At 36.0% G+C, this 27946-nt stretch overlaps 1 protein-coding gene, 1 long non-coding RNA gene and 1 pseudogene across 2 annotated transcripts; 1 reads left to right on the forward strand and 2 right to left on the reverse strand.

Annotated features, from left to right (window-relative positions):
• The first annotated feature begins 5537 nt into the window (after positions 1–5537).
• Positions 5538–9863, forward strand: LOC137747271 (U-box domain-containing protein 34-like). The gene is made up of 9 exons (XM_068487349.1): positions 5538–5809; positions 6111–6235; positions 6506–6621; positions 7084–7205; positions 7282–7577; positions 7703–7804; positions 7951–8379; positions 8658–9407; positions 9509–9863. The coding sequence occupies exons 1-9, from the start codon at positions 5662–5664 to the stop codon at positions 9689–9691; spliced, it is 2271 nt and encodes a 756-aa protein (XP_068343450.1). The 5' UTR covers positions 5538–5661; the 3' UTR covers positions 9692–9863.
• A 4710-nt stretch (positions 9864–14573) lies between these two features.
• Positions 14574–18485, reverse strand: LOC137747028 (cyclic nucleotide-gated ion channel 1-like; annotated as a pseudogene).
• Positions 18486–26309: 7824 nt separating this feature from the next.
• LOC137746698 (uncharacterized) lies at positions 26310–27643 on the reverse strand. The gene is made up of 3 exons (XR_011069895.1): positions 27481–27643; positions 27306–27379; positions 26310–26373 (listed from the first exon to the last, which is right to left on the reverse strand). It is a non-coding gene; the product is annotated as an uncharacterized lncRNA (long non-coding RNA).
• Positions 27644–27946: the final 303 nt, after the last annotated feature.

The raw sequence follows: 27946 nt of genomic DNA on the forward strand, positions 1-27946 counted from the left end.
AGGATAATTATCATGATTTTTTTATTTTAATTACCATGTTTTGTTTCCAACTCAGATTGTGGAATTCTATGGGGGAGAAAACTGCCCACTACCGCTTAGCAGTTGAGAGGCTTAAGCACATCTACTTGTTTTTCTTTTCTTTTTTTCAATTTTCCGTTTTCTTTTCCAATACTTTTTTAATTTTGTTTTTTATTTATTTATTTATATTTTCTTTCTACTGCAACCTTCTTTGTTACATATATGGTAAAGATAGTTTTTTTTTTTTTTTTTAATTGTGTTTTTGAACTGCCCACTACTGCTTAGCAGTTTATGAGGGTTAACTGTTAAGCACGTCCATGTATAGATTTTTTTTTTATTTGTTTTCTATTCAATAATGGTTGTTTACGAATTTGTCCTCATTTTCGAAACTTTTTTGGATTTCAATTGTGAAGAAAATGAAGGGGCTTTCTGTGACATCCCGTCCCGACATTTTCGAAACGTACGTGCGAAATTACATTTTTGCCCCTGGTTCGTTTTTGTTTTGTTATTGGTGGTTTTGTGTGGTGTTGGCAAGTGTAGGGCCGCACACACACACACTGTCTCACTCTCCCTCTTCCTCTGTCAATTTTCCTGTCTCTCTCTCTCCCCCGAGTCCTCTATTCTTCTTCTTCTTCCTTCAACGTACGGACAAACAACAGACTCACCCAAACCATCACAGATCGAAGAATCTAAGGCCATATTCGAGCTCGTGAGGCTCGTGGGAGTCCATTCGTACCATTTTCAGGTAAGAACTTCATCGTTTTCACGTCGATTCAAGGTATCCCGATTTAGGTACTATTCATGCAAACTTATTGTAGCATGTTTTTGGGATTTTTAAGGTTGTAGTTGTCTTAGTGAGGTCCCAAGGAGCCTCGGAGTGCTTCGTTGGACAAATTTGGACGTCGGGATCGTCCTGTTCGAAGTTGGCCGGTTTTGGAAAGTTTGCACAGGTATGATTTAGTGAGTTTTAGCCCTTAAAACTTGTATGGATGTGTTCTACTAGTCTAGGGCTTTAATTTGGTGCAAGAAACGTGAAAAATGGTTGAAAAACGAGTGAGAAAACACGAGTTGCAGGTTTCCCAGTTTTCCAGCGCCGGCGACGGCGCCGGAGCTTCGCCGGAGACTGAACGGAGAAGGTGACGGAATATTCCTGACGCCGTTAACGGAATCTGTCAGTTTTGACGGAATATTCCTAACGGCGTCAGTTGACGCCGTCAGTGTGCGCCACACGTGCCTGCGCGTGGCCGGCGCGTGTGGCCGTGCGTTGGCCGGCGCGTGGGGGCGCGTGCGGCGGAGGAAATTCTTTCTAAAAGTATGGTTGTGATCCTGAGGTTGTGTAGAGCACGTTGGTATATTCAATTGTCCATTTTGAGCAATGTATGAGAAGTTTTTACGAGAAGTTGGTTATGTGCTTTAAAGTTAACATTTTTTATAGCTATTTCGCATATAGGTGACACGTACCCCGAGGACGAGCGTGCACACGCGAGGCAGGGGGGCTACGACCCTTCTACATACCAGTGAGTGGGCTTTTGTTTTCCGTATATACCTCTATACATTTATATTCCCAGAAAGTAGATAAAAGAGTTGATTGTTTTATGCCATGCATATTATTATTATCGTTTATGCATCATCACATGCATTAGTAGTGGCATATAAATACATATGCATATTGGGTGCTGTGGACGCACATGTAAGTGTCAGGTAAGCGTTATTCACGTTTATGTTTCAGTAGTGGATTGAGATAGTTAGAGAGCTCGTAACCTGCACCCCCGGTGTTAGTGCTCCCGCCCGTGGCCAGGGCACAGTCCTTCACGTGATGTTCACCTCCCGCACCTTATACTCACCTTGGACTCAAGGTAGGTGCACAGGCCTGTCGTACAGACCACTTTAGGTGGTTCCGACTCGTAGGTGACCCGCGATTATTCGCCCAGCCTTCACGTGATCGTAGTACTTATTTACACCCAGGCCTGTCGTACAGACCACTTTAGGTGGTTCCGACTCGTGGGCAGGTTCAGATATTGAGATTTAGATTTAAGCTCTATATGCAGCCGTACAGGTCACGTTAGGTGACTCCGGCTGCCAGATTACATGATATTGATATGATTATACCTGGGCACTTGCATATCATTATGAGACGTCGGCATGGCATATTATTGAGCACATGGCATATATTTGAGCATGTTTAGCACATGTATTATGCGTATATATATTTTCTGGGAAGTATACAGGTTTTACGGCGAGGGGTTAGAAAGTATTTTATAAATGGTTTTCGAAAGCTTTGTTTTTGCCCACTCACGCTTTTGTTTTGCGCCTCTCCAGGTTCTAGTTGAGTAGCAGTTTCGGTGGTCTCCCAGAGGATTCTTCCGGCTTTTCTGACAGACACTCACCATTGTAGGGTCACCTTCGGGTGTACTATTGTTGAAATTTCGTTTGGACTGCTATAGACCTGCTCTGAATTTGTATTTCACTTGTGCTAGCACTTGTTCTAGGACTTTGTATGCTAGTTTTAAATTATTCGTACTTTTATATTACTATTCTATTAGCTTCCGCACGTGCACATGGCTACGTCACCTTCGTGTGATGGCCAGCACGCCCTGATCTCGGTCGGGGTGTGTCACTTTCTTGGCATTTTTGAAAGCTTCACCAAACTGGCCTTCTCATTTTATATATATAGATATATAGAAGATATAGTTATATAGCTGATTTGGCCTCGACACACCATTTCTCTTTTCCTTTTGGCTTGGCCAAAACACACCGTTTCATCTCAAGAAAATTTTAGTCGTCTTCTCCCTCTGGTTTACAACTTTGCAAAATATCAGAACAATGCAGCGCCGCTGCTACTCCTCCACCATATTTCCAGACTTGGTGGTCCTCACAACCACTTATCTAGGTTTCTAGGTGGTCCCGATACCATCCAGGTCCCTTAATAGATCTGCCCCTACCTATTTATAGATAAATTTTTCAGTGTATTTGGTTTAAGATAATACATCACGTGCCATAATATAAGTAAAGTGATATTAGAAAATAAATCCTAAAGTGGAATATATATGTCATGTTGTCCACTTATATGATTACACGTTGTAGTGTATCACCTTGTATTCCAAGCACACACGAAAACTTCTCATATATATACATATACATATATACCTTTTATGGGAAGGGATCTCCATTTTTTTCCACAACAAACTTCAATAATCCAAACCATTTATTTTGTAATTCTTAATTCATTGAACATCATTTCAAATTCATTTCAATCTGAAACTATTTGTCTATTTAATTGCTACAATGAAATTTCAGTATTTCTTAGTTTTAACGCCAAAATTGGTGAGGCTAACCAAGGTTGAATGAGTCAAGTGTTACTTTAATGAATTTAGGCTTTGAATACAAATAGGAATATGCACAGGATTTAACTGTACCTATGAAAATTGGGCTACATCAACTGGGTCTCTTTTATAAATCGAGAATAAGGTTACAAATATCGCTTGGCTAGTATAGTATAATTTCTCTCTCAATCAGCCTGACCCCTTTTAAGGAGTACTCATTCTCCTTATATAGGCCCTTTTCTGAATTTTCAGCTTATGGACTCAAGTCTATCACTTCCTTTGTATTTAATGCACAGAACACACAAATTAGACATATGTTAACTGTCCTTTCATTATTTGGTTGGCAATGGGGTGACACTTGCACAAGTCCACTCGTGTTCTTTCTTGGACAACGCGATCAAGCGCCTTACTCGATCCAGGAGTTGGTGGGAACTCATATCCCAATGGCCTTGTTGTCAACCTTTATGTGTCTTTGTAGACCTCGGTCCTCTTATTTAGTCGTCAAGTGGCTTAAAATTGACATATGAGTAAGCCTGCTCTTTTTACTCCTAGGCTCTCATGCCTTAAAGTTGTCAGTAGGCCATCTTGGCATTTTGTGCTTGGAAAACACTTCATGGTGCTTGACTTGATTGCTAATTGGACACTTGGAGGCCATGGGTTCCTTAGACCATTTCTAACCGAATGGTCCAGAGGGTCAGATGATCAAAAATAGCCAGAAAACGTCTCCAACTGAGAGTCAAGCCAAATGGCTCATGGGCCCCACTGGACAAAAAAAGGCCAAAGGGCCAACCGCCCAGCCCAAAGCAGCCAGCCAACCCCTGGGCCAGGCCAGAATGCAAATTGCAACGGCTAGCTAGCTAACGTCAACTAGCCGTTATTTATTTATTTATTTACAGTTTTTTTTTAAACAAAATTTTTAATTTTTTAAGTTCTATTTTTTTTTTCTTATAACTTCCTAAGTCATTAAATAATATTAAATTAAATTAAGTAACATGAAACAAGATTAAATAACATTAAACAACATAAAAAAACATTTAAAAACATGAAACTTAAACAACATTTTTTTCCTATAAATTTAAATTGTTGTAGTTTTTAAATTTAAATAATAAATTATGTTTCACCCTTTGGCCTTCGGTTGGAGATGGTAAGAAATATGATCTTGCACTGTTCATTAAAATATTAATTTCTTAGAGGGCCAGAGAGCTAAAACTAGCCCTTTGGCCCTCCTTCGGTTGGGGATGGTCTTAAAGCACTGACTTCATCTTCCCACACTAATTGGACCTTCATCTTCCCACACTAATTGGACCTTAACTTTCCTTTGGGCTGGTGTTCTTTTAGGTTTATGTTCCTTTAGGCATGTCTGGGTCAGAAAATATCTTGCGTTAACATTTGGAACATAGTGTTCGTCATTCTTTAAACTCAATTAAATGCCTCAGATATTTTTTATTTAACTAATATATTGCATGGATGATTTATGAAATGCATCTTAAAAAATAAACATTTTAGATCGTTGGAATTGAATGTAATGTGGGCTCCACAGCTAATCTTTATTTAAGAAAAATAGAGATTCCTTCTAAAAACTATGTATGTGTATATGTGGTTAATTGTTTGCTGCTCTACAGGCCACACGTCCCTTGGGCGCTAAAAATGCTTCACCCATTTTCTCACAACGTTCATGTTTTGCTTGCAATTAACTTCTTTTTCCAACTCTTTATCATACTATAGTTACGCACAAATATTATAATTTAGTAATATTCATCTTAATTTGTACAGAAATAGTGCCCAGTTCAACTCCTCTATATGACAATAGCCGATATAGCATTACATTATGAATCTATTATGTAACGTAACGTAAATCACTACATATCAGGTTAAATTATCATAAAACTAAATACATTAATAAATAAAGGAAAACTAATGAAACATATTTGAAAATTTTGAGTTTTAACGATAAAGACAAAATAAATGTTAAAATGAATAGTACCAGAATTAACTTTTTGGTATAAAAATATGATTTTCGTTAAAATAAACAATAGCACGAGCTTTTCGTTAAAATTTTCAATAAATAAAGATTCCACGACCTAAAAACATAAATCAATATAGATTCCTCTCACATTCATCGCCGTTACCTAATAATTATTTAAATAAAAGAAAACAAACGCGGTTCGTTTAATATTTTGAATAAATTTACCAAGCACCCTTAATTAGATACGTTTTGCACCTAATCATCCCAAGAGAACAAAGGGCGACTTTGACCCAAAGACGAAAAGGCGGCTGAATCTCGTGTAGCGCGGGCGGCAGTTGCTCTGCTGCGGTGGCGATGTCGTCCGTGGCCGTGGCGGTTAACAGCGGCGGGAGCCCGGGAAGCCGACGCGCCGTGAATTGGGCTGCGGAGAACCTGTTACCCACGGCAGATCGCTTCGTTTTAGTCCACGTCATCCCCAAAATCAACTCAATCCCAACTCCATGTACGTATTTCCTATTTCTTTGATTCTTTCCCTGCAACTGAATCTCTGACCGTTGGCCCACCCCGCTCTGTTTGGTTGCCGGGAAAATAACGGAAAATTGAATTCGCAGTTCGAAAAAAAAAAAAAAAAAAAAATCTCTTCTTGAGAATCAAACAGCTACTGAAGTAGTTGGAGCAGCGAACGTAATTTTCTGAATTCTATTTTCCGATGACCTAACGGAGCTGAGCGTTATGGTTTGCTCTGCGAGTCAAGTTTTGATTTTTTTGTTTGTTTTGGTGGTTTGTAACTGTGGTTCCGGCAGCAGGAGATCACATCCCGATCACAGAGCTGGATGCAAATTTGGTGGCAACGTATGTGAAGGACCAGAAACAAAAGTTTGAGGAAGTTTTTATTCCGTTTAAGAAGAAATGCAAAAATAATAAGAAGGTGAGCTTCTGTCTTTATCTTTGAAATTATTGCTGAAATAAACCTACGAAGTGTCATAAATTTAGTCAATCCACGCAAAAAAAAAAAAAAAAAAAAAAAAGACCCCGCGTTTTAATGGAGGAAATAAACTTAGAATTTCGACAGAAGTAAGGAATTTTTAAATTGACATACATCAATGCTCGTGTTTCGATTTGTAAACAAAGTAAAGACTTCAAATTTATAGTCTGAAAATATGACTGTGTCCTAACTCAGAACCCGTAACTTTTGTAGGTGGAAACATTGGTGTTAGAGGATGATGATCCTGCAAATGGGATTCTAAGGTTCATATCTGAATCGGGGATCGATTGTTTAGTGCTCGGCGCCTACTCTTCAAATTACGTTACCAGGTATGTATGGTGATAAAACTATTGAAATTTAATGTCACTGCATTCCTATTGAAAGTGTTGCGAATTTACTGTTGGGAGCTTTCTTTAGTTGACATTACTCAGTTTGATATTTCGTGAATCGTGATAATGTATTATCTTTCACATTCTGTGAATTGGGGCGTTCTTGTCTTGATTTCCTTCTGCGTTAGCGTTTATGTGGCAAATGTGTTAGGAGGTCATGATTATGAATTTTACAATTACCTCCAGTAGAAGTGTTTAACCGTACAAATTCACACTTCTTCGGGTGTGTTACTGTGAATTTGTAGCTGTTGGAAATTTAACCCAACCCCCCCCCCCCCCCCCCCTTCAATCTATTTGTCATTTCTTTTCTGAGTATTAATTTTTCTCCAACTAATGTCTTCGATTATAATGTTGCATTGTTTAATGATTTAAAGACTAAGTTTCTTGTGATAACTTGTTTAGGAAACTGAAAGGACAGGGTGTATCACCAATTGTGCTGAGAGGTGCTCCCGATACTTGCGAAGTTTATTCCATTTCCAAACATAGAATCATCACAAAATCAGATAATCCTTCTTCTGCTTGTGGTATGTTACAACTTACAAGTGCTTTTTTTAGTTGATACGTATATGATGACCTTAACTGTTTCTTTTCTCAACTCAGAGACTAGATCTGCTGGCCAGATGTCTACTCTAAAAAACCGAAAGGGAAGTTCAAGTGATATCAATAAACAGATAAGCAGGGTTCATTCTTCCTATGTAGAAACCAGATTTCATGAAGCTTATGGAGCATCTACAATGTCAGACCTTAGTTACCTAAGTTCTGAAGCATTCACGCGTATGAGCATTTCCTCAAATGTTAGTGTAGATCAGGAAAGGAATCATCAAAACTTGGGAGATAACCTGGATATTAGTTGTTTTAAGGATCGAAGTTCCTCGGGTTCTTCAATTACTGAGCTGGTGATTTTCACTGAGCATTTTTACCAACTGCCTAGTTCTGCTTTTAGAATTTTACAGCTATATCTGTCATCCTTGGATGATGCTTGGTTGAGTTTTGACTTTTGATTGGAACTTTTGTTGTGCAGTCACATGTGCAGACGCAGGTAGAACAGTTGCGTCTGGAATTGCAAAATACTATTGCCATGTACAAACAAGCTTGTGAAGAGCTGGTCCATGCCCAAAGCAAGGTAAGAGTTTGGTTATGAGGTGTTCCAAACTTCTGCAAACATGATAAAAGTCAAGCAATTGAAACTAAATATGAACTTGAGCCGACCAAGGACAGAAGATTTTATTTATTGACCTTCCGTTTTCTCTTTGTTGTTTATATTTTCAGGTGCAATTACTTTCTTCTGAATGCCTTGATGAAACAAAAAGAGTGAATGCTGCCCTTGAAAGTGAAGAAATGTTGAGAAAAATTGCTGCGGAAGAGAAAGCAAAGCATTTGGAGGCACTGAAGGAGATTGAGGAGGCCAAAGTTCTGCTTGCTAAAGAGGCTTATGAGAGGCAAATGGCCGAGCTGACTGCCATGAAAGAGTCCTCAGAGAAAAATAAATTAGTTGATGCACTCTTCTCAAGTGACAGGAGGTATAGGAGATACAGTAGGAATGAAATAGAGGTAGCAACGAGTTTCTTCTCAGAGGCTAATGTGATTGGTGAGGGAGGATATGGAAAAGTTTACAAATGCAGTCTTGATCGCACCCCGGTAGCTGTTAAGGTTCTTCGACCTGATGCAGTTGATAAGAAAGAGGAGTTTCTGAAAGAGGTATATATAAGCGTTACAGATAATTGAGTAATGTTTCTGAACCTATTTGATTGCATTGGTTTAGTGTCATTGATGCTTTCTCGTAACTTATCTTATGGCTCCTCTCCGTTCATAGTTCATACCATTCGACCCTGAGTTATAGAATTAGTTCCTATCCGATAATTTTTCTCATGCAGAGTGACTAACCTATTGCTGATGCTGAATATATCATGAGATCAAACTTTGTAGCTGCTTTCACGATGTATTTCTTATATTATGGTCCCTGCCTAATTTTGCAGGTTGAAATTCTTAGTCAGCTACACCATCCGAATATAGTTTTGCTGCTTGGTGCTTGTCCTGAGATTGGTTGCCTGGTCTATGAATACTTGGAAAATGGAAGCTTGGAAGATTATGTCTACTGCCAAAATGGAAAACCGCCACTCCCTTGGACTATTCGGTTCCATATAGTTTTTGAAGTAGCTTGTGGGCTTGCATTCTTACACAACTCTAAGCTGGATCCTATTGTGCATCGAGATCTAAAGCCGGGAAACATCTTATTAGACAGAAACTACATGAGCAAAATAGGGGATGTTGGGCTGGCTAAACTCATTTCAAACGTCGTGCCTGACAACATCACTGAGTACAGAGAATCAATTCTCGCTGGTACACTCTTTTATATGGATCCAGAGTATCAAAGAACTGGCACTGTCCGGCCCAAATCAGATTTGTATGCATTTGGTGTCATAATCCTTCAAGTACTGACAGGTCGCCATCCAAAGCGGCTTATATTTGTTACGGAGAATGCAATTGCAAGTGGGTCTTTTGCTGAAATCTTGGACAAGTCGGTTGCAGATTGGCCACTTGCAGAAGCAGAGGAGTTGGCTCGAGTTGCACTAAGGTGTTCCCAACTTAGATGCAGGGATAGACCAGATCTTGAAACTGAAGTTTTGCCGGTTCTCAAACGACTCGCTAATCTTGCAGATTCTAGTTTGAAGTTTGATAGAAACCCTATCAATGCACCAAACCACTTCTTTTGTCCAATACTTCAGGTAAAGTATTTTGGTTAACACAAAAAAATGATACGCGAAAACAGATTTCAGATTTTCTTTTCGTTTGATTCGCTTCGTGCATCATATTGTGCATAATGCAGGAAATCATGGAGGATCCACACGTAGCTGCAGACGGTTTTACATATGAGTATCGAGCGATCAAAGCATGGATTAAGAAACACAAAGTGTCCCCATTGACAAGGCTTAGACTAAACAATTTTGTGTTGACTCCAAACCATACATTGCGTTCTGCCATACAGGAATGGAGGTCAAGTTTGGCTTAACTATGTAAATAAGATTAGGCAAGGATCTTGCAGATGAAGTGATTAAAAGCGTTTATCCTGGTGCCCAAAATGTTATTTTTGAGCTCCGCACCCAAAAAAAAACATTGTATATAAAATAATTGTATTAGGTGTTGGCTTGAGTCACTGAGTGTAATAGGACCTGTTTCTGATTTATTCAGTTGTAATTAGATTCTGTATTGGACTAGGGAAGAATAAATATAACCGTAAATTGGTCCAAATTAGTTTCTCTGATATCTGTTGACGTCTCTCTTGGAATACCCGTCTGTCGTGAAAGCCCGCGGGTGACGACACCCAAAACTGTCTTGGAAGTCGACGGACATCCGATGCCGCCCCTTCCAAGACCCCGACGACCGGCAGCATCATTTATCTCCTCTTTGAAGTAGGAAAAAGGGGACAGAGAGTCTCCAGGTCTTACTGTCCGGAGTTTAAGGACCAAGAAATCAGAACTACTCAAATTGAATCTGATGGTTTTCATTAACTCATTCCGCTGATCCACTTTACACAAACTAAAGGCATGGATCTCTCTTTTGAACGGTTCGGATTTCTTAGTCCTTAGGCTTCGGACAATGAGCTCTAGAGATGATCCAAATTAACAATTTATCATAATATGATATAATGAAGCTCTTTACACCAGCAGCCCATATAACAATGATCGTTTTATGTATAACCTGCACAAAACTCTACTAATCTCAATTAGTGTGTCTAAACGTAATGTAACCACGACGGGATCGATACATAAAGGTTAAGCCTGCAACTCTCAGCTATCAAACTTGAGTAAGCTCCAGAGCATTTGCGTCCGGGTCTCGTGTAAAAATCGCAGGCCTCCCGGACTTGCTAATCGTGTAGGGAATACCTGCAGCCGAAAACAGCCATGTAAGCCGTCCACATTCCTTCCATGGATCAAACATCCGTTCCAGAAGTTATCGAAAATGAAATGAACTGCAGATGAGAAAAAGATAGGGAGTTTTAACAGAAAGTCTGCGGTACTGTTCACTTTAATGAAAAACCACATTTTTACACTAAAAAGTCAAATCTAAACCTGGTACTATTTACTTGATCCTTTATTTTGTTCTTATCATTAAAACTCAAAATTTTCAAATCATTTTCATTAGTTTTCTAAAAAAGATAAGCTTGCCAGCGTCGTCGTCGAGGATTGCTTTGAGCTTAGACACGTCCTTGATTGCAATACAAGCATGGCGGTCGCGACCTCCATGGGCGGGTCTTCCGTTAAAGGCATTTGGAAGTTCCATGAGATGAATCATCTCTGAACCAACCCATAACCAGGCACCTCTGAAGGGGAGCTTGTCATGTGGCCTAGCCTCATTTATTTCAAGGCGTATTTTTTGATCCATCAAATTTGTGACGTACTTTAAAAATGCAAGTAAAAGATGAGGAATTCGATAATTTTACCTAAAATGTTCTGGTAAAAGCTGAGAGATCTTTCAAGGTTTTCACACAACAATCAGACATGGTGGACGCTAAGAACTCCAAAATCTGCATCAGATTAAAAAGATGAACAAGTAAGAGAATCTAGGTTAATATGGTCAGCGTGCGTTTCTCCTCGCATGTAAATCACAAAATTCTCAAAGGACCAGGATTTTCTTCTCTCCAAATTTCACTCTCCTCCACTCATATTTAAATAGTCACGATTAAGCTACGTAAATATCTTATGTTAATTTTTTAATAGAAAATGACAGAGAAAGTGAGAAAGAATCCTACTTCGTTTATGTAAGAGGGCGGGAAGAGATTTGGACATGAAATAATCCTACTTCGTTTCGAAAGAGAGATTTTTCAGTGTGACTGTCACGCTAAGTGGTACACCACGTGTCCCTATATAAATGGTGGATTATGTGTGTTAAAAGATTAATAACTTAAAAATAAAAAGTTTCCACCACTTGCATAAAAACGTGTAATATATCATCCGTATTTCTATCACAACTAAACATTTCTAGTTTCGAAGACCCAAATTAGAAAACAATTAGTGAAAATCAAATAAAAAGTGACCACAGAATAAAAGGAGTTACCAATTTTGTCCTGAGCACCAACTGATTGTTTCTCCAGTACATCTTCTTCAACGGTCACCTTAGGTTTCGTCTCAAAACACCGTCCGTGACGTCTGCAACTTCTCAGATCGGTCTGGTCAATTGTAGACGATGGGTTCGTAAGCACAGTGCTGACTCTAACCCCATCCTCCTGCAATCGATCAAATAAATAAAAGAAGAATTAATAAAAATAGCTTGAAATTTTTGAATTTTAATCGAAATGACAAAAATATGTTGCAAGTGAATAGTATTATGAGTGATTTTTTAGAGTTAAAATATTATTTTCGTTAAAAATGAATAGTACCGAAAGTATTTCGTTAAACATTCCATAAATAAAATCTAAAATTAAAGAAATTAAAATAAAATCATAAAATAAAAGGGAAAGGATAAAATAACCTTGAGTTGGAGAGGAAGAGTGGGTGGTGGGATGAGAAGGGACGCCATGGAAGTGCAGCTGCACATCTGGGTTTGTGTCAGTTCCTGCAGATACAGTAATATAAAATAATAAATTAGAAAATATTAGAGAAATCAAGCGCCATTACTTGATGTTTTGGGGTTTTCTAAAATGTGCAAAATTATTTGATGTAGATGTGAGAGATTTTATTTCACGCATTTGCCCCACAACGTATTGTTTTTCACATATTGTAGCTTTTAATTTCTAAATTTGGCTCTAATAAAATTTGGAAATTAATTCTGTTGTATACACTTCGTGCCAGATCTTATGGTTGATGGTGAGGAGTTAATTTGCTTATTTTAAATATTATAAGGGTTAATTTACTAAAAAATATTTTAAAAAATCAATTTCAACTGGAGTAATAGTTCAATGAGTCAAACAACAATTTACTCTCCTTATAAACTATATCTATTATATTAAAAATAACGCTATCATTGTACTTTGTGCTTAAAGACAAATAATATAATCTATTTTTAGTGAAAACACAAATCTTCTTGAGGTCTAGGTATTCTTCTTGTGCTTATAGTATAACTCACTTTTAAACTAAACATGTTATGGATTGTATTGATCACTTATGAGTCACGAGAATTATGTTTTTATGTCTCGATCTCACTCACCATCACACAATAAGATCTCATGTCCGTATTTACATTGGGCCACTATGAATAAAATTGGACTGGCCATTAAAAAATAATTATAACAATCTAAGAGCTGCCTTTTCAATCACTTGATCAACCATAAATACTAATATATATATATATGGATATTTTAATTATAAACTTGATATCATCAATAAAGTAAAATTCAATTATTTCAGGTAGTGATGTCAACATATTTACTTTTACTTTTTGCATACCTTTTTCAATTTTCGATCGTCGGATTGAATGAATTGTAATAGATCAATAACATAAGTTAACAAAGTGCATGAAAGGTAAAAAATGAGTGTAAATAGTATTATCCTAATTCCAAATGGAAGAGGACTATAAAGGTTGTTGACATGTAAGTCAAGCTGCTAATAAAACAATGCAAAACTCAAAAACCTAAGGGGAAATTGTGGGAGACCAGCAAATTAGATCATGCTTTAGTTTGTCACTATATATTTTTATTTCTATTTAATATTTTACAATTATGATCAGCAAACTTATATTTTAAATTACTTCAATTTACGAAGAATGAAATTCAATCTCAAGTGAAGTAAGGCGGTCACACTACTTTACCTGGCGTTTATGTTATTTGATTTCATCTTTGTATTTTCGGTCAACTGTGTTGCATTATATAGTAATTCACACTAAAGACAGTTACACATGTGTATAAGTAAAGGGAGGAATTTGATAATTTTACCTAAAATGTTCTGGTAAAAGCTGAGAGATTTTTCAAGGTTCAACCAAAACAATCCGATATGGTGGACACCAACAACTCCAAAATCTGCATCAGAATCAAACCATGAACAAGAGAATCTAATCTAGGGTAACATGGTCAACTTGTGTTTCTCCTCACATGCAAATCACAGTTGACATGCATACAAAACCTTTTCTTTCCGTGATTTGAGCCATAGTCTATTCTAAAGTAAGTGGAGAGATAGCACACTGCTCTAAACTAACTTTTTAGTAGTCTGTAATATAAGTGTCAAACTGTGATTTGTAGGCACAAAAGAAAGACTCATCCTTTCATGTAACGAGGCAAGCAATGTTCAAAACGAACATGTCTTGAAGATTGAGTTAAGTGCGCAATTTAGAGCGCGTTGAACAATATTGATCATATCATACAATTAAATTTCACTTTTCTTGGATGTGATGTTTTATTCAAAACACTATAAGATCATGCAAAAAAAATAACCCAAATCCAAAACCCAAACGTGAAAACGATCCAATGAATGACACCAAATTTCCAAGACCCAACTTAGAAAACAACTATGGAAATCAAATAAAATGTGACCACAGAATAAAATGAGTTACCATATCACCAACTGATTGCTTCTCCAACACAATTCTTCAACGGTGACCTTAGACAACTACGACATTAATACTAGCACGACTACTCACATTGTGCTACAAATATCAATGGACACAAACTTTTCCGCCACTCCATGTTGAATTTGAAGAAGATGATCCATAATTTGAGCCTTTAATTCAAAAGATCGTTCTCATGCATGTCAATGATTACACACTTTTCATACCACACACCAAAACGCAGGACACATCACCGCATTCAAGGGAAACCAAGGCCAAAAGAGAGTAAAGCAACTTAAAGAGGAACCAAAGCAATACCAACTCAAAACACACACACACACACACACAAAAGCGATACCAACTCAAAAACACACACACCAAGGCGATGCTCCAAAATGCTCGTACTAATCTACTAATTATTTGTCCCAACCAGCTGATCTCTTAACTTTTTTGCATGGTGGCGGCGCCAGGCTGCTTGTGTGGAAGAAGCTGCAAAATACTCCAACCGAGAGGGAGGAAGCTCCCATCTAAAGTGCCACCAAAACTCAGCGACTACAGACTTCAAGTGGTTTGCAGTGATTGAAAATGCTTCAACTTTTGATTGGGACACAAGGGTTGTAGTGCAGATAGGCAACTCAGAAAATGAGGCAGATTTCAATGCCCAAATTACAAGTTCTTCTCCTTAGAAATCATTTTTCTCAAGGCATTTGCAAACGCTTGTTGTTGCGCCTTCAGTAGTTGTGTAGCTCAAAGCAGTGCCTTGCCCGATGAACAGCATCTTCCGCAACGGTTCACCCTTTCGAATAATACACTCATCCCTAGTATACATGTTCGGCTTTAGATGCTGAGATATTTCTTTCAACCCTTTTTCACATATTCTCCCAAGAATTGGAACCTGCATACCAATGTTTAATTAGATACAATTAATTACGTACACATGACGAATATTATCTTTGGTGACTGTTACATTAAAAGATTTCTTGTTACATACTTTCTGCAGTGAATTCATGCGGTGCGGGCTCTTGTCACGTATTTTTTTTTATTAAGCTTGGATATATCTTTTTCATCTTCTGTCTCAATCTACGTTGGTCGGCCATTTTTTCTAACCCCTGCATGTTTACCAACTCTATAAAGCAATTTCATGACGATTTCATTAAATCTAGAAATATACGTACGTGCATGAATACACAAAAAATTTGCATGGAGGAGCTTTAAGCCTTTAAGCTTAATTATTGACAAAAAATTTGCTTAACAGAGTACTGATCACCGCACCAACCCGTTGCACCCTTGAATTAAGATAGACTAAAAATAGTGCCAAGCCAATTATAGCGATCATAACTGAAAAGATGATTTCGGCCGCGTAGAAATCTGAAGGTTTGAACCAAAAGAACTGCAAAAATATGAAATGGAAGGATATCATCAAAGACGACATTGTTGAGAGGGTTTAATAGATAAACATGACATTATGAGTTTACAACATAAATATGCATATTAATTTATAGGTGATCAAACATGAAAAAGTCATACAAATACAAACCTCAAATTTCGCAGGCCCCACCAAAAACAGTGCAAGATCTTTCTTGAAAGATCTCTTGACGTTGTCATATTAGATTGGAGAGCAGACAGATATATACCATAATCGAAAGGGAACGATGTCATATTTTTTGGAAGTTCTACAAGGCATGATTGTTTTAAACCTGGGATACTGATCATCTCATTGTTTTTCTGAGAAGAATATCCACAATGGAAGGAATAATCAACTGTGCCAAGGTCGCATATTTTTTCATGTTTACAGATATACTCCAGCCAACATTTTATCTTTCGATTCACAGCCAAAAAGTACCACATGGATCCGTAAAGCTGAAGGACAATATACATTGCAATTGTAATTAGTGTGTTTGAAAAGTATGGTGTTAGATTAGAACTAATTAATCTTGAATCGATATCTGTGATTGTAGCATGTAATTTAGGAATGTAATTCTATATATATTGCAATATTTTCCCATATCAATACGAGGAGTCATAATTCTATATATTGAAAAAATATAAAAATATTGAAAGGCACCACACCCCTCAAATAGATGGCCCTTAAAGAAGAAGTAAACATGCTCGTACTCCTATTCAGTATTCTCAAATGTCTTCCCTTTGTTTATTCAAAACCATACGAGAAATTGTACCCTAATATATATAGGAGTGTTCAAGGAGTAACCAGTATATACGTATACATATACATATACATATATATATATATATATATATATATTAATATGATACTAACTACTTGTTTAAGCCCATATTCCCTTTGTTTATTCAAAACCATATGAGAAATTGTACCCTAATATATATATATATAGGAGTGTTCAAGGAGTAACCAGTATATATATGATATTAACTACTTGTTTAAGCCCATATACAAAGTCATCTCATTATCCAACTGGCTCATTTTTTAGGTCAATTAAAAAATCAAGCTTGAAAAAGTTATCCAAATAGGACATCATTTCACTACTTGCACTGTTGACTGTTATTGTGAAAGTTATCCTTATTTGGATGTTGATTTTAAAAATCATTGTTTAAAATTATGACGTTGTAGAGTGTCCTAAACAAGTAATTAACATCGTATTAACTTACTAATCAGTTAACGCTTGAGCATTACTATACCTATTGTTGGAGAATAGATCATCTCACATTTCAATACTTGCACTGTTGACTGTTATTGTGAAAGTTTTCCTTATTTGGATATGTCGATTTTAAAAATTGTTGTTTAAAATTATGAGATAACAACGTTGTAGAGTGTCCTAAATGAGTAGTTAGCATCGTATTAACTTACTAACCAATCAATGCTTGAGCTTAACTATACCTATTGTTGGAGAATAGATCGTCTCGCATCTAAGACTTAACAAGATAATTTACAGTTTATATGTGGAAGGTTCAATGCTAATAGCACAGACGCCTTTAGTGGAAAAAAAAGCCTGCACTAATGATATGTGGTTACGTTAAGAACAATATTAGTAAATGTGTTGGTGGTGGACCATGCTAATTTTAAAAAGTTTATCATATATATACACTCATATATCTCAACAATAAGGTTACAAGAAAATTTAGATTTTTTTCCCCATGTCGGAAATAAGATTTGAACTTACATGAGAAGCAATGATGAACGGAAGGAAGTCTAATAGACCATTGAGCCATCTTATTCCATTCTCTACGTTAGCACGCCGATCAAGCCATATGTAGACGTTATAAGCCCTCAGCGTATATTGGAATGGAATTAGTAAAATAAGCATAGAATGATCAAAGTATGTATACTTTCCAATGAGCAATATTGCCTGGAGACATCTCAACCAACAGTTAAATTGGGTTATCAGCTAACCAATGCTATTAAATCAATAATTTACGTAATAATCTATCTAATGTGCGTCAAATTTTTAAGTAGGACATAATCATAATAATTGAGATGGCATGTGGATAGCGCCATCCATAATCAAAATTCTAGAGCTTTTCTCAATTCTCTGGTGTTCAAGAAACCTATTTAAGAGTGATCATTCATGATCCCTTTTATTTATAACTTTCGCCGTTTCACATTATAAATAGGTCATCTTGGCCTTATAGGTGTAATCAATTCAAGTTTAGAGTTTTTTCTATTTTCTGAAATATTCCCGATTGCTGATGGACTTCAACTTATTTGCTAGTGAATTCTAGCGTGGGAATTTCGTTCGATTTCCCTTGACATATATTCCGCTACATCAGGGGTGATTACTATATATATATATATACATGTCAAATAAAATCTAGGTATCGAGCATGCATGGAGTTAAATGTGAAATTTGATTACTTGCAACATATCACCTTCTCGTAGGTCTTACCTGTAGAATGGGAAGAGCAACCCAAATGCGAAATAACAAATTGGCTAAGAACCTATCTGATTTCTTGTATTTGAAAATACGATATCTTGTCACATGATGATCATCAATAATAGTTTCTGTGGAGGAGGCCGATGCAGAAGACTTGTCACTAAGTTTGGTGCGAAATCTCTTCAGAAAAACAGCAATGTCCAGTGCATAAAAGAGATCCCCGATTGATCGTAAAACGAAAAATGTCCACATCAACCATTTGTCCCAAAAGTAGCAAGTGTCTTTCTCGCCAATGGACGGAATATAGCACATCAAGGGATCAAGGAAGAGAGAAAATGCAGATGATACTGCAAATATAGTACCCCAGCTTGGCCGGAATATTTTTGGTTGATGACGTTGTGGCTTACTTCTGTGTCCTTCACCTTCCTTGGAAGCTTTCCCCTGCTCAGTATTCCGACGACCTGGATTACTGTACATGACACAATAAACATATTATAAATATTATTCAACATATTATAAATTGGGGTTAGAAAATGAATTACTCAAGAACAAAGCCGTCTCTAAGATTTTGGGGGCCCTATGCGAAATTTATAAAAGGGCCCTTTCCTAAGATAGTTTGAGAAAAGTCGGACAATGTATTGATGTAAAAAACAATCACTTAAATCAAAACAAACTTTAGTACTCACTTATTGCAAGTTTACAAATGATATTAATTATAAGTAAAAAGATATACAAATATAATATTCACTAAATGATCAAAAGCATTTCAATATTCAACAACCAAACATGAAAAAGAACTTCAAACCTCTAACTTTAAAGTTTCACTTGCATTTATAACATTATTATATAATAAAATTGAAAAATATCCCTTTTTAGGAGGTTACTATTGATACCCAAAATATCTCATTGCACTCCAAATTTTTATATTTAGAATAGAAAAAAAAATACTATTTTAAGCCGTGCATAATGAGATTTTAAAGTGCATAATAAGATTTTATAGAACATTATTACATAATATTAGATGGCAAAAATTTGGGGCCCTGTGCGACTGCACCTTTCGCTCCCCGTCAACGCCCCCTCTGCTCAAGAACAAATGTTATTCATTCCAATCCTCCCCAAATACATGGATTAGGAGGGAGAAATTTTATTCATGTCTAATTCTCTTTCTAATCGTTTGAAATGAAAATTTATTCTCCTGAGAGTTATTCATTTCAATTCAATCCATTATAACAAGACTATATAAAACCGGCACATTCACTATACCACAACATCGTAGTACAAAGTGGCAAGATAAAGAGAGTTTTATATCCATCATTTATTTTCTTTTATGTTTTTCCTTCAAATCATTATTACTAGTACGTGCGTACACACTTTACGTGTATGAACACTTTTTTACTTTTGTTTTTAAAATGGGAAGGACAGAGGGGGAAAGAGAACGTGTATGAGAGTAGGAGTGGGAGGTTTTTTTTTATTATTTTATTTTAATATTAGATATATCTTAACATTACATTATTGCCTCTTTTTTTTGGTTATAAATAATCATTTCACCTCCTTTTGATTGACAAAGAGGGTTCTATTAATAGGTAGTTCAAATGATGATGATGATTATTATTATTATTATTATTAAATAATAATATTATAAACTACATTAATAAAACCTGATTATGCAACCAAAACCCCATAAAATTACCATTTAACCCTCTAATCAAAACTAAGCAACAATAAAAAAATATTGGCAGTAATGTAATATAAAAAACAATAAAATTTGGACCTGTGAAATTACATTATAAAAGGCCTAAAATCGCATTAGAACAGGGGAACAAAAAGAGAAGTATAAGATTGTTCTATATTTTATAAACATTCTGAACAAATACTGACTTGAGCGTCGGACTATTTTCTTGCAGGTCCCCTCCTCCATCATTGATGATGAGTGAAGATGGTGTTGTGGACTTCTCATCATGGTTACAAGATTTACTTGTTGGAAGATTGAACGATCCGAATTTTTTCGCTCCAACATGTATGATTACAATTGAATCAGAATCGGATCCCGCCATAACTCAAGTTCATATGATAGTCTATATCCTCTGGTAACGAAATTCAGAAGCGAGCTAGCTTGGTAAAATACAAGTACCAGAAAATAATGTCAATGATTAGTAGTCAAATATGCATGTGCATGGCAAACTAAAACTTAGATACACCAATACAGAGACAAGTAATGAAGCCCTACCAACCTTGTACGCAAGTGCTGAAGCTTACACCAATAGAAGAGAGAGAGAGAGAGAGGAGTATTGTTATTCAAATCTGAATTCAATTCCAAATATATGGTGAAAAATGTAGAAAAGAAAGTATATATTTGTTATTCCTTGTCCCAAAAACGTATCGATTGTTCTCCTGTAATTACTGTGTCTTTATTTTTCCTCAGTCATAGTATATAAAATTTCTGCTTTCACTGTGGTTTTACAATTTCTGCTTTATCAAAATTCTTTCTTAAGGCTACGTTTCCCAAGAGATTTCTTTCCAAACATTTGAGAAATTTTTCATTGTGATTGGAACACGAATAATATATTATATGTTTTTATATAAATGGTGAGAAATGTTATTTTTTAAGTTATTAACTTTTTAACATAAATATTTTACTATTTATATAGTGATACGTAATATACCATTCTGTATTACTGTTGCACGAAAAATTTCTCCAAAAATTAAGCTCACAAAAATGAAGATAGGTAAAATTAGAAGAGAGCAACTGAAATTTCGGGGAGGAAAAAAAAAGTGGGACCCGTGTTTACCATGAATTATTGAGACAGTATACGTGATAACCAGCAGCCATGATTACAAATTCATGGCGTGAGAAGAGAGCAACTGGAATTTCGGGGAGGGATAAAAAGGAGGCAGATTGTCTGTCTTTCTGTTTGGGTGTTCTTTCTATCCCTTTTTATTTGTGCAGTTACGATTAAGTTACGTCAACATTTTATATTCTTATTGTTTTTTGTCTTATTATCTCTATTAAAAAAATCAATATAAAATGTTGACGTAACTTAATCATGACCACACAAAATAGGAGGGAATGGGAAGACACCTAAATAGGAGGGCAGACAGTCTGTCTTGGGAAAAAAAGCCAAAAGTTCACTATGCTTCTTTGGGTTTTAGCAGGGAGGAGAGAGAATGAAGGAAAATAGATCATCTCCGGATCTCTTTCATCAATATCACCAATTCAAGTGATCCGAATCTTTGAAATTTAATATAACGGCTAAAGTTATTATAATTTTTAAATAGATCATTGTTTTTAGCCGTTAGATCAAATTTTAAGGATCCGGATCACTTGATCCGATAGCCTTGATGGAAGAAATCCTGAAAGAATCTCTTTCCTGAATGAAGAAAAGAAAAAGGTGTAAGAGAGAGAAAGTAAAATCATAAAATAAATATTTTTAGTTAAAAACAAAAGTGGGACCCGTATTTACTATTAACTCTTAAGAGTATACATGAGGGAGAGTCGTTAAGCATCTTCAATGGAGAGGGTTAAAGGTAAAAATGGTTTGATTTGTCAAAAAATTCATTTACAATTGATGATTGAACTATAATTCTAGAGCCCACCATATCATTATTTGGCCAAAGAAGCATCAAGCTGGCTATATGTAGCCCCCTCTTAGCCTTTTTTTTTTAGGCACATCTCCTCAATTGTAATGATTGATTTAAATTCAATGGTTAAATTTGAAAACATCCAAAGGTAGTTTAATTAAATTAATCAATAAATATAAAATATAAACTTAAAACAAATAAATTATTGAGGGGGTTATATTTAGACCATTCGGTTGGAAATGATATATGAGTATGACCTGATATTGTTCATTTATAAATAATTTTTTCCAAGGCTATATTTAGTCATTTCGCTTGGAGATGGCCTTAGTGACTTGCTATGTGGGCGATTTCCCCGGCATTTCTCATTAGAAAAACTCTTCTCGAGAATTATAAAGCATGTAAGAAATATTGATGAAGGACACATTTTAAGTAGAATTTTGCTAATCCCAGACGCATACCTTTTTAATTAATGCTCATGAAGGGATCTTCTAATCTCTCATATCTAATTTTTTGTAAAAAATTTGTTGCTAACTTGACCTCAATTCTTTAGGGCCAGGAAATCCTTTACCCGCACATTGCTCAGTGTACGGACGAGATAGTGATAAGAAGAGGGGTCATCCATTCATATCTTTAATTCTCATGCATGTGTTGCATTGTGATTAAAGCAAAAAACTGATAAGACTTGCCACTTCTGTCTGTAAATTGTTCCTTTCGTTCCTGGAGTTTCTACATTACAATGGGTTTTGTGAAAGGATAATATTTGTGTTCTGTTCACGAGAAACCTACTTGTTTCATCACTTACGATTTATGTATTTTCACATTACGAATATCATAATCGTAATCGTTTATTCTCTTATCATTCTGTAAATATCATATATGCAAAAAAAAAAAAAAAAAAAAAAAATCAATTTATAGATCTTTTAGCCATTCATATAGATCAAACAGATAAATGGTTTATTATGAGGATGTTATTTATTACCTAAACTGTTGATTGGTTTGAGACATATCTATAACTAAATGATCTCTAAATTACATTTTTTTTTACAAATATGATCTCCAGATGATGATATAAATAATGAACGATTCCTATTATAATGTTCATACGTTAAAGATATGAAAATTGTAAGTAGAAGAAAAGCAAGTTATCTCAAACACAAGTATTATCAATGGTTAATACTATTTTGAACACCGACTTAATTAACTACTATTCTTTTGATATATACACCATCTTTAAAAGCAAAAAGTACAAAGAGAAAAATTAGTAACCCTTACATTTTCCTATAATATATTATTATAGATATTAATTATGTGACAGTACCTTTACTTGCAATTAACTTTTTAGCTACGCTATTTATCCCAAAGGGAGAAAATTGGTCTTAGAGTTTAATAAATAGGAAATGAATTATCTCTCTGTTTGGAATCATTGGATCAAAGTTTAACTGGATGGGCTACTCAGAAGGATTCTCATCCTGAGCTCGTGATAGGATCCAGTTCCTCATAAATAACCATGGAACCTTACTAATACAGTTGAGTTATACGCTAATTAACCAAATTAAGGATCTAAGTTGTTAAATTACAAGTACCACAAATTAATGAATCCTTAGCTTTCGTCACACAACACCGTCCCTGACGTCCGCAACTTCTCAAACCGGTCCGGTCAATTTAAGATGATAAGTTCGTAGGCACAGTTCTGACTCTAATCCCATCTTCCTACAGTAGTTCAAATAAACAAAACCCTAAATAAAATAAATTAAAACAAAATCAGAAAAATGGAAGTGGATAAATGGGAATGATAAAATTACCTTGAGTTGGAGACGAAGAGTGGGTGGTGGGATGAGAAGGGAAGCCATGGAAGAGCAGCTGTTCATCTGGGTTTTTGTCGGTGCCTTGTGTTCTTCGTCACAATTTCCCTACAGCTCCAGGCTCCCAGTGTCTGTGTTGTGCCGATATAGTAAATATAAAATATAATAAATTAGAAAATATTAGGGAAATCATGAGGCATTACTTGATGTTTTGTATTTGCACTTAAAAAGGAAGACAACTAGAGGCAAACCATGGTTATCCTCTCTTTCCGGCTCCGGAAAGGCTTGGAAATCATGAGCCATTACTTGATGTTTTGGGGTTTTCTAAAATGTGCTGAGTTATTTGATGCGGATGAGTATAAATAAATGTAACAGACATATCTTGTTTCACTTCTTGCCAACTCTTATGAAGTTATGATTGATGGTGACATATATAATTAACTTGCATGAGTAAATTGCGGTTTGATTTTTTAAATTATTATTTTGTTCAAGTTCACTTTCTCAACTATTTTTTGATAAATTAACGAACTCGATTATTTGAAATTAGTAAATTGACCCTTCATTGTTATATTTATGAAATTTTATCTAGTTTGCCATCAAATACTAATACGTGACCAATACGTGATTCATTATTGAGGGTAAAGTGGTGCCAGTAGATGGCAAAGTGTATGAAATTTTATCAAATTTGATAGTGAGTTGTTAATTTGCTAATTTCAAATAGTTTAGAGATTAATTTACCAAAAAAAATAGTTCAAAAGGTCAATTTCAACTAAAATAATAGTTTCAAGGGTCAAACATCAGTTTACTCCACTTGCAAACTATGAGTCTATATAAACACATGTTAAAAAAAAAACACAATAATTGTACTTTTTGCTTAAATACAATTAATATATTCTATTTTTAGTAAAAAACACAAATCTTATTGAGGTATATATATACTCCTTGTGTTTGTATGAGCTTGTAATAATATAGTATTAACTCATTTTTAAACTAAACATGTTATGGATTGTATCAATAAATTACGCGTCACAAGAATTATGCTTTTATGTCTTTATCTCACTCATCATCACATGATAATATCTCATGTCTGTGTTTACATTGGTCCACTATGAATAAAATTGCAATGGCCATTAAAAAATAATTATAACAATCTAAGAGTTGGCTTTTCAACCACTTGATCAAGGATTTGGATCCCCTCCGGATCTAAATTGTAGGGATTCTAAGCACCTCACATCTTAGTCATTCATCGTGTATGATGCAATTCGAAATTATTTACGCAAATAGTACTTGACGAAAACTGACCGCACGATATATAATGAATGGCTAGGATGTGAAGATCCTTATGATTCCCACAAAGTGGATCAGAAAAGGATCCTCTTCCCTTGATCAATCATAAAGACTAATATATATATATATATATATATATATATATATATATGGGTATTTTAATTATAAACTTGACATTACCTACAAATTAAAAGTCAATAATTCCATGTAGTGTTATCCACACACCTACTTTTATTTCTCGTACACCTCTTTCAGTTTTCGATCGTCAAATTAAATGAATTGTAGACATCAATAGCCAAAAATTAATAAATGTGTGTGAAAGGTAAGAATAAGTGATTTCAAAAGAGAGAGGACTATGAAGGTTGTTGACATGCAGGTCAAGTTGCTAATAAAACAAAACAAAACTCAAAAACGTAAGGGGAAATTGTGGGATGACCAGCAAATTAGATCATGCTTTAGTTTGCCACTGTATATTTTTATTTCTATTTAATATTTTACAATTATGGTTAGTAAACTTATATTTTAAATTATTTTAATTTACGAAGAATGAGATACAATATCAAATGAAATAAGGTCACACAACCTTACCTAACTGGCGTTGAAGTTACTTGATTTCATCTTTGTATTTTTGGTCAACCGTGTTGGATCATATAATAATTCACACTAAACACATATCTTATATAAAAAGCCAACGGAAAGGGTAACCAGTGTAGCACAGTTTTTGTCACATCCCGTGGGGCGGACCACTTTCCGGGCCCGCTCCACCACCATAGCACGATATTGTCCGCTTTGGGCCCCGACCACGTCCTCACAGTTTTGTTTTTGGGAACTCACGAGCAACTTCCCAGTGGGTCACCCATCATGGGATTGCTCTAGCCCCCCCTCTCGCTTAACTTCGGAGTTCCTATGGAACCCGAAGCCAGTGAGCTCCCAAAAGGCCTCGTGCTAGGTAGGGATGGAATATACATTTAAGGATCACTCCCTTGGGCGATGTGGGATGTCACAGTTTTTTTATGGCTAGATGACCAATTTACCCTTGCATAATTTGAAATATGATTTTGGGCAGGTTTTGAATTTTTTTGGCTGAGGGGGCATTTTGGTCCACTTATTTTTGTCGAAGCGGATGACACCAATGACTAACAATAATGTGATTAAATTAATTGTTTATTAAATATTATTTTATCTATTCTCAATGTAAATTCTATAGACTAATTTTATTATGTGAATTCAGCTGCTTTAATTGGTTTATGTGAGGTTGCTTCTAGCATGATCTAAAATTATTTATTTACTTCAAATATTTGACTTTTCTTTTATCAATACAGTGATAAACAATGTTTTAATATTTTACTATTTAATGTACAATGATAAACAGTTTTTTAATATTTAACTTTTTCCTATACAATTTTTTTTTTTTAATAATTAGTACCTCACAATGGGTTAGCAATAATGTGATTCAATCAGTTGTTTATTAAATATTATTTTCTTTATTTCTAAACACGTTCAAAATGACACACCCCGTCCCGAAGGAGGGTATGTTGGCCGTCACGTGAGAGTGACGTAACCATTTGCACAGTTCGGAAGCTTTAAAATATACAACTTCTAAAATGAAACACCCGAAGGTGAGTCCTTATTTGGTCCATTCTGTCAGAACACCGTTGAATTTCCTCGTAGTCACCACACCTTTGCAATTCTTGAACCTGGAGGGGCGCAAAACAAAGTTGAGTGGGTCAGTAAAACAATTCTTTTCCAATTCCAAACACTTCTCAAAACTTTGTAACCCCTCTCCGTAAAACCTGTATACTTTCTCAGAAAATAAACATATATACGTATGTATAGATATGCTAGTCATGCTCAAGGGTATATCATTCATGCTCAAGAATATGCCATGTCGGAAACTCATAATGGAATGTAAGTGCTCAAGCATAATTCACATCAATAACATATAATCTGGCAGCCGGGAGTCACCTAACGTGACCTGTACGGCTGCATATAGAGCTCAAATCTCAAACTCAATAACTGAATCTGCACACGAGTCGGAACCACCTAACGTGGTCTGTACGACAGGCTGGGTGTAATATATATATGCTCTAGTGCTACGATCACGTGAAGCTGTGCGATAAATCGCGGGTCACCTACAAGTCGGAACCACCTAATGTGGTCTGTACGACAGGCTTGCACCTAACTTGGATCCAAGGCGAGCATGCGGTGCTGGTGAACATACACGTGAAGGCTGTGCCCTGGCCTCGGGCGGGAGCACTAACACCGGGGGTGCAGATTATGAGCTCTCTAAACATCTCAACTACTACTGAATACAAACATGAATACCACTTACCTGGCACTTACCTGTGCGTCCACAGCACCAAATACACATATATAATTGTATGCCACTACTAATGCATGTGATGATAGTATTTCAATCGTATTCCAAACGTATTTCATACGTATATCAAATGTATATTAAATGTAGCTTACCTGGGCCTCCTCAGCACCATGCAACAGTATGCGTAATTATGGTAATGCACATATTAAAATATGATGCATATATGACAGGATATTTAATTCGTATTTATTTTAAAATACGTCAAGCATACGTATATATATATATACTGAAAAATAACTGTCCACTCACTGATCACATCGACGTCTCATAGGTCCCTGAACCTCCCCTAGCTTGGTTACATTCTTCCTCTGTATAATTTTCACCTATACAAAAAGTAACCAAATTGACGTTATTTAACGCACATACACCAAACATTCGTCCATAACTTTCTCATACGTTGCTCAATTTGGGTGTATGAATATACCACGGTGATCTACACGACGTCACGAACGCGTGACAATTTTCAGAACTCAATTTGGAGCTCTCACGCGCCCCCACGCGCCCTGTTCACGCGCTGCCCACGCGCGCGTCTTCTTCCTCGCGTCGCCGGACTGGTTTCGCCGGCGGTGGGTGTTTTGCCGGAATTTCTGGGTAAACTTCAAATTGTCATAACTTCTTCATTTCTTAACCATTTTCGACGTACTATATATCAAAATGAAGGTATTGACAAGACGAACACATCCATACCTGCCTTGACCCCTAACTCGCCGTGGATTCGCCGGAAAACCCCTCGAAAGCTCCGGCCAACTTTGACCACGATGATCCCGACGTCCAATTCCTTCAAACGAAGCACTCCGAGCTTCCTTAGGATCTCACCAAGCTTCCTACAAGCTTCAAAATCCCAAAAACATCAAGTTTTGCGTGTGCATGAACAGTGCACACGCACAGTG

The sequence above is a fragment of the Pyrus communis genome, chromosome 10 (genome assembly GCF_963583255.1).
Source record: "Pyrus communis chromosome 10, drPyrComm1.1, whole genome shotgun sequence".
In the NCBI taxonomy this organism is placed as follows: Eukaryota; Viridiplantae; Streptophyta; class Magnoliopsida; order Rosales; family Rosaceae; genus Pyrus; species Pyrus communis.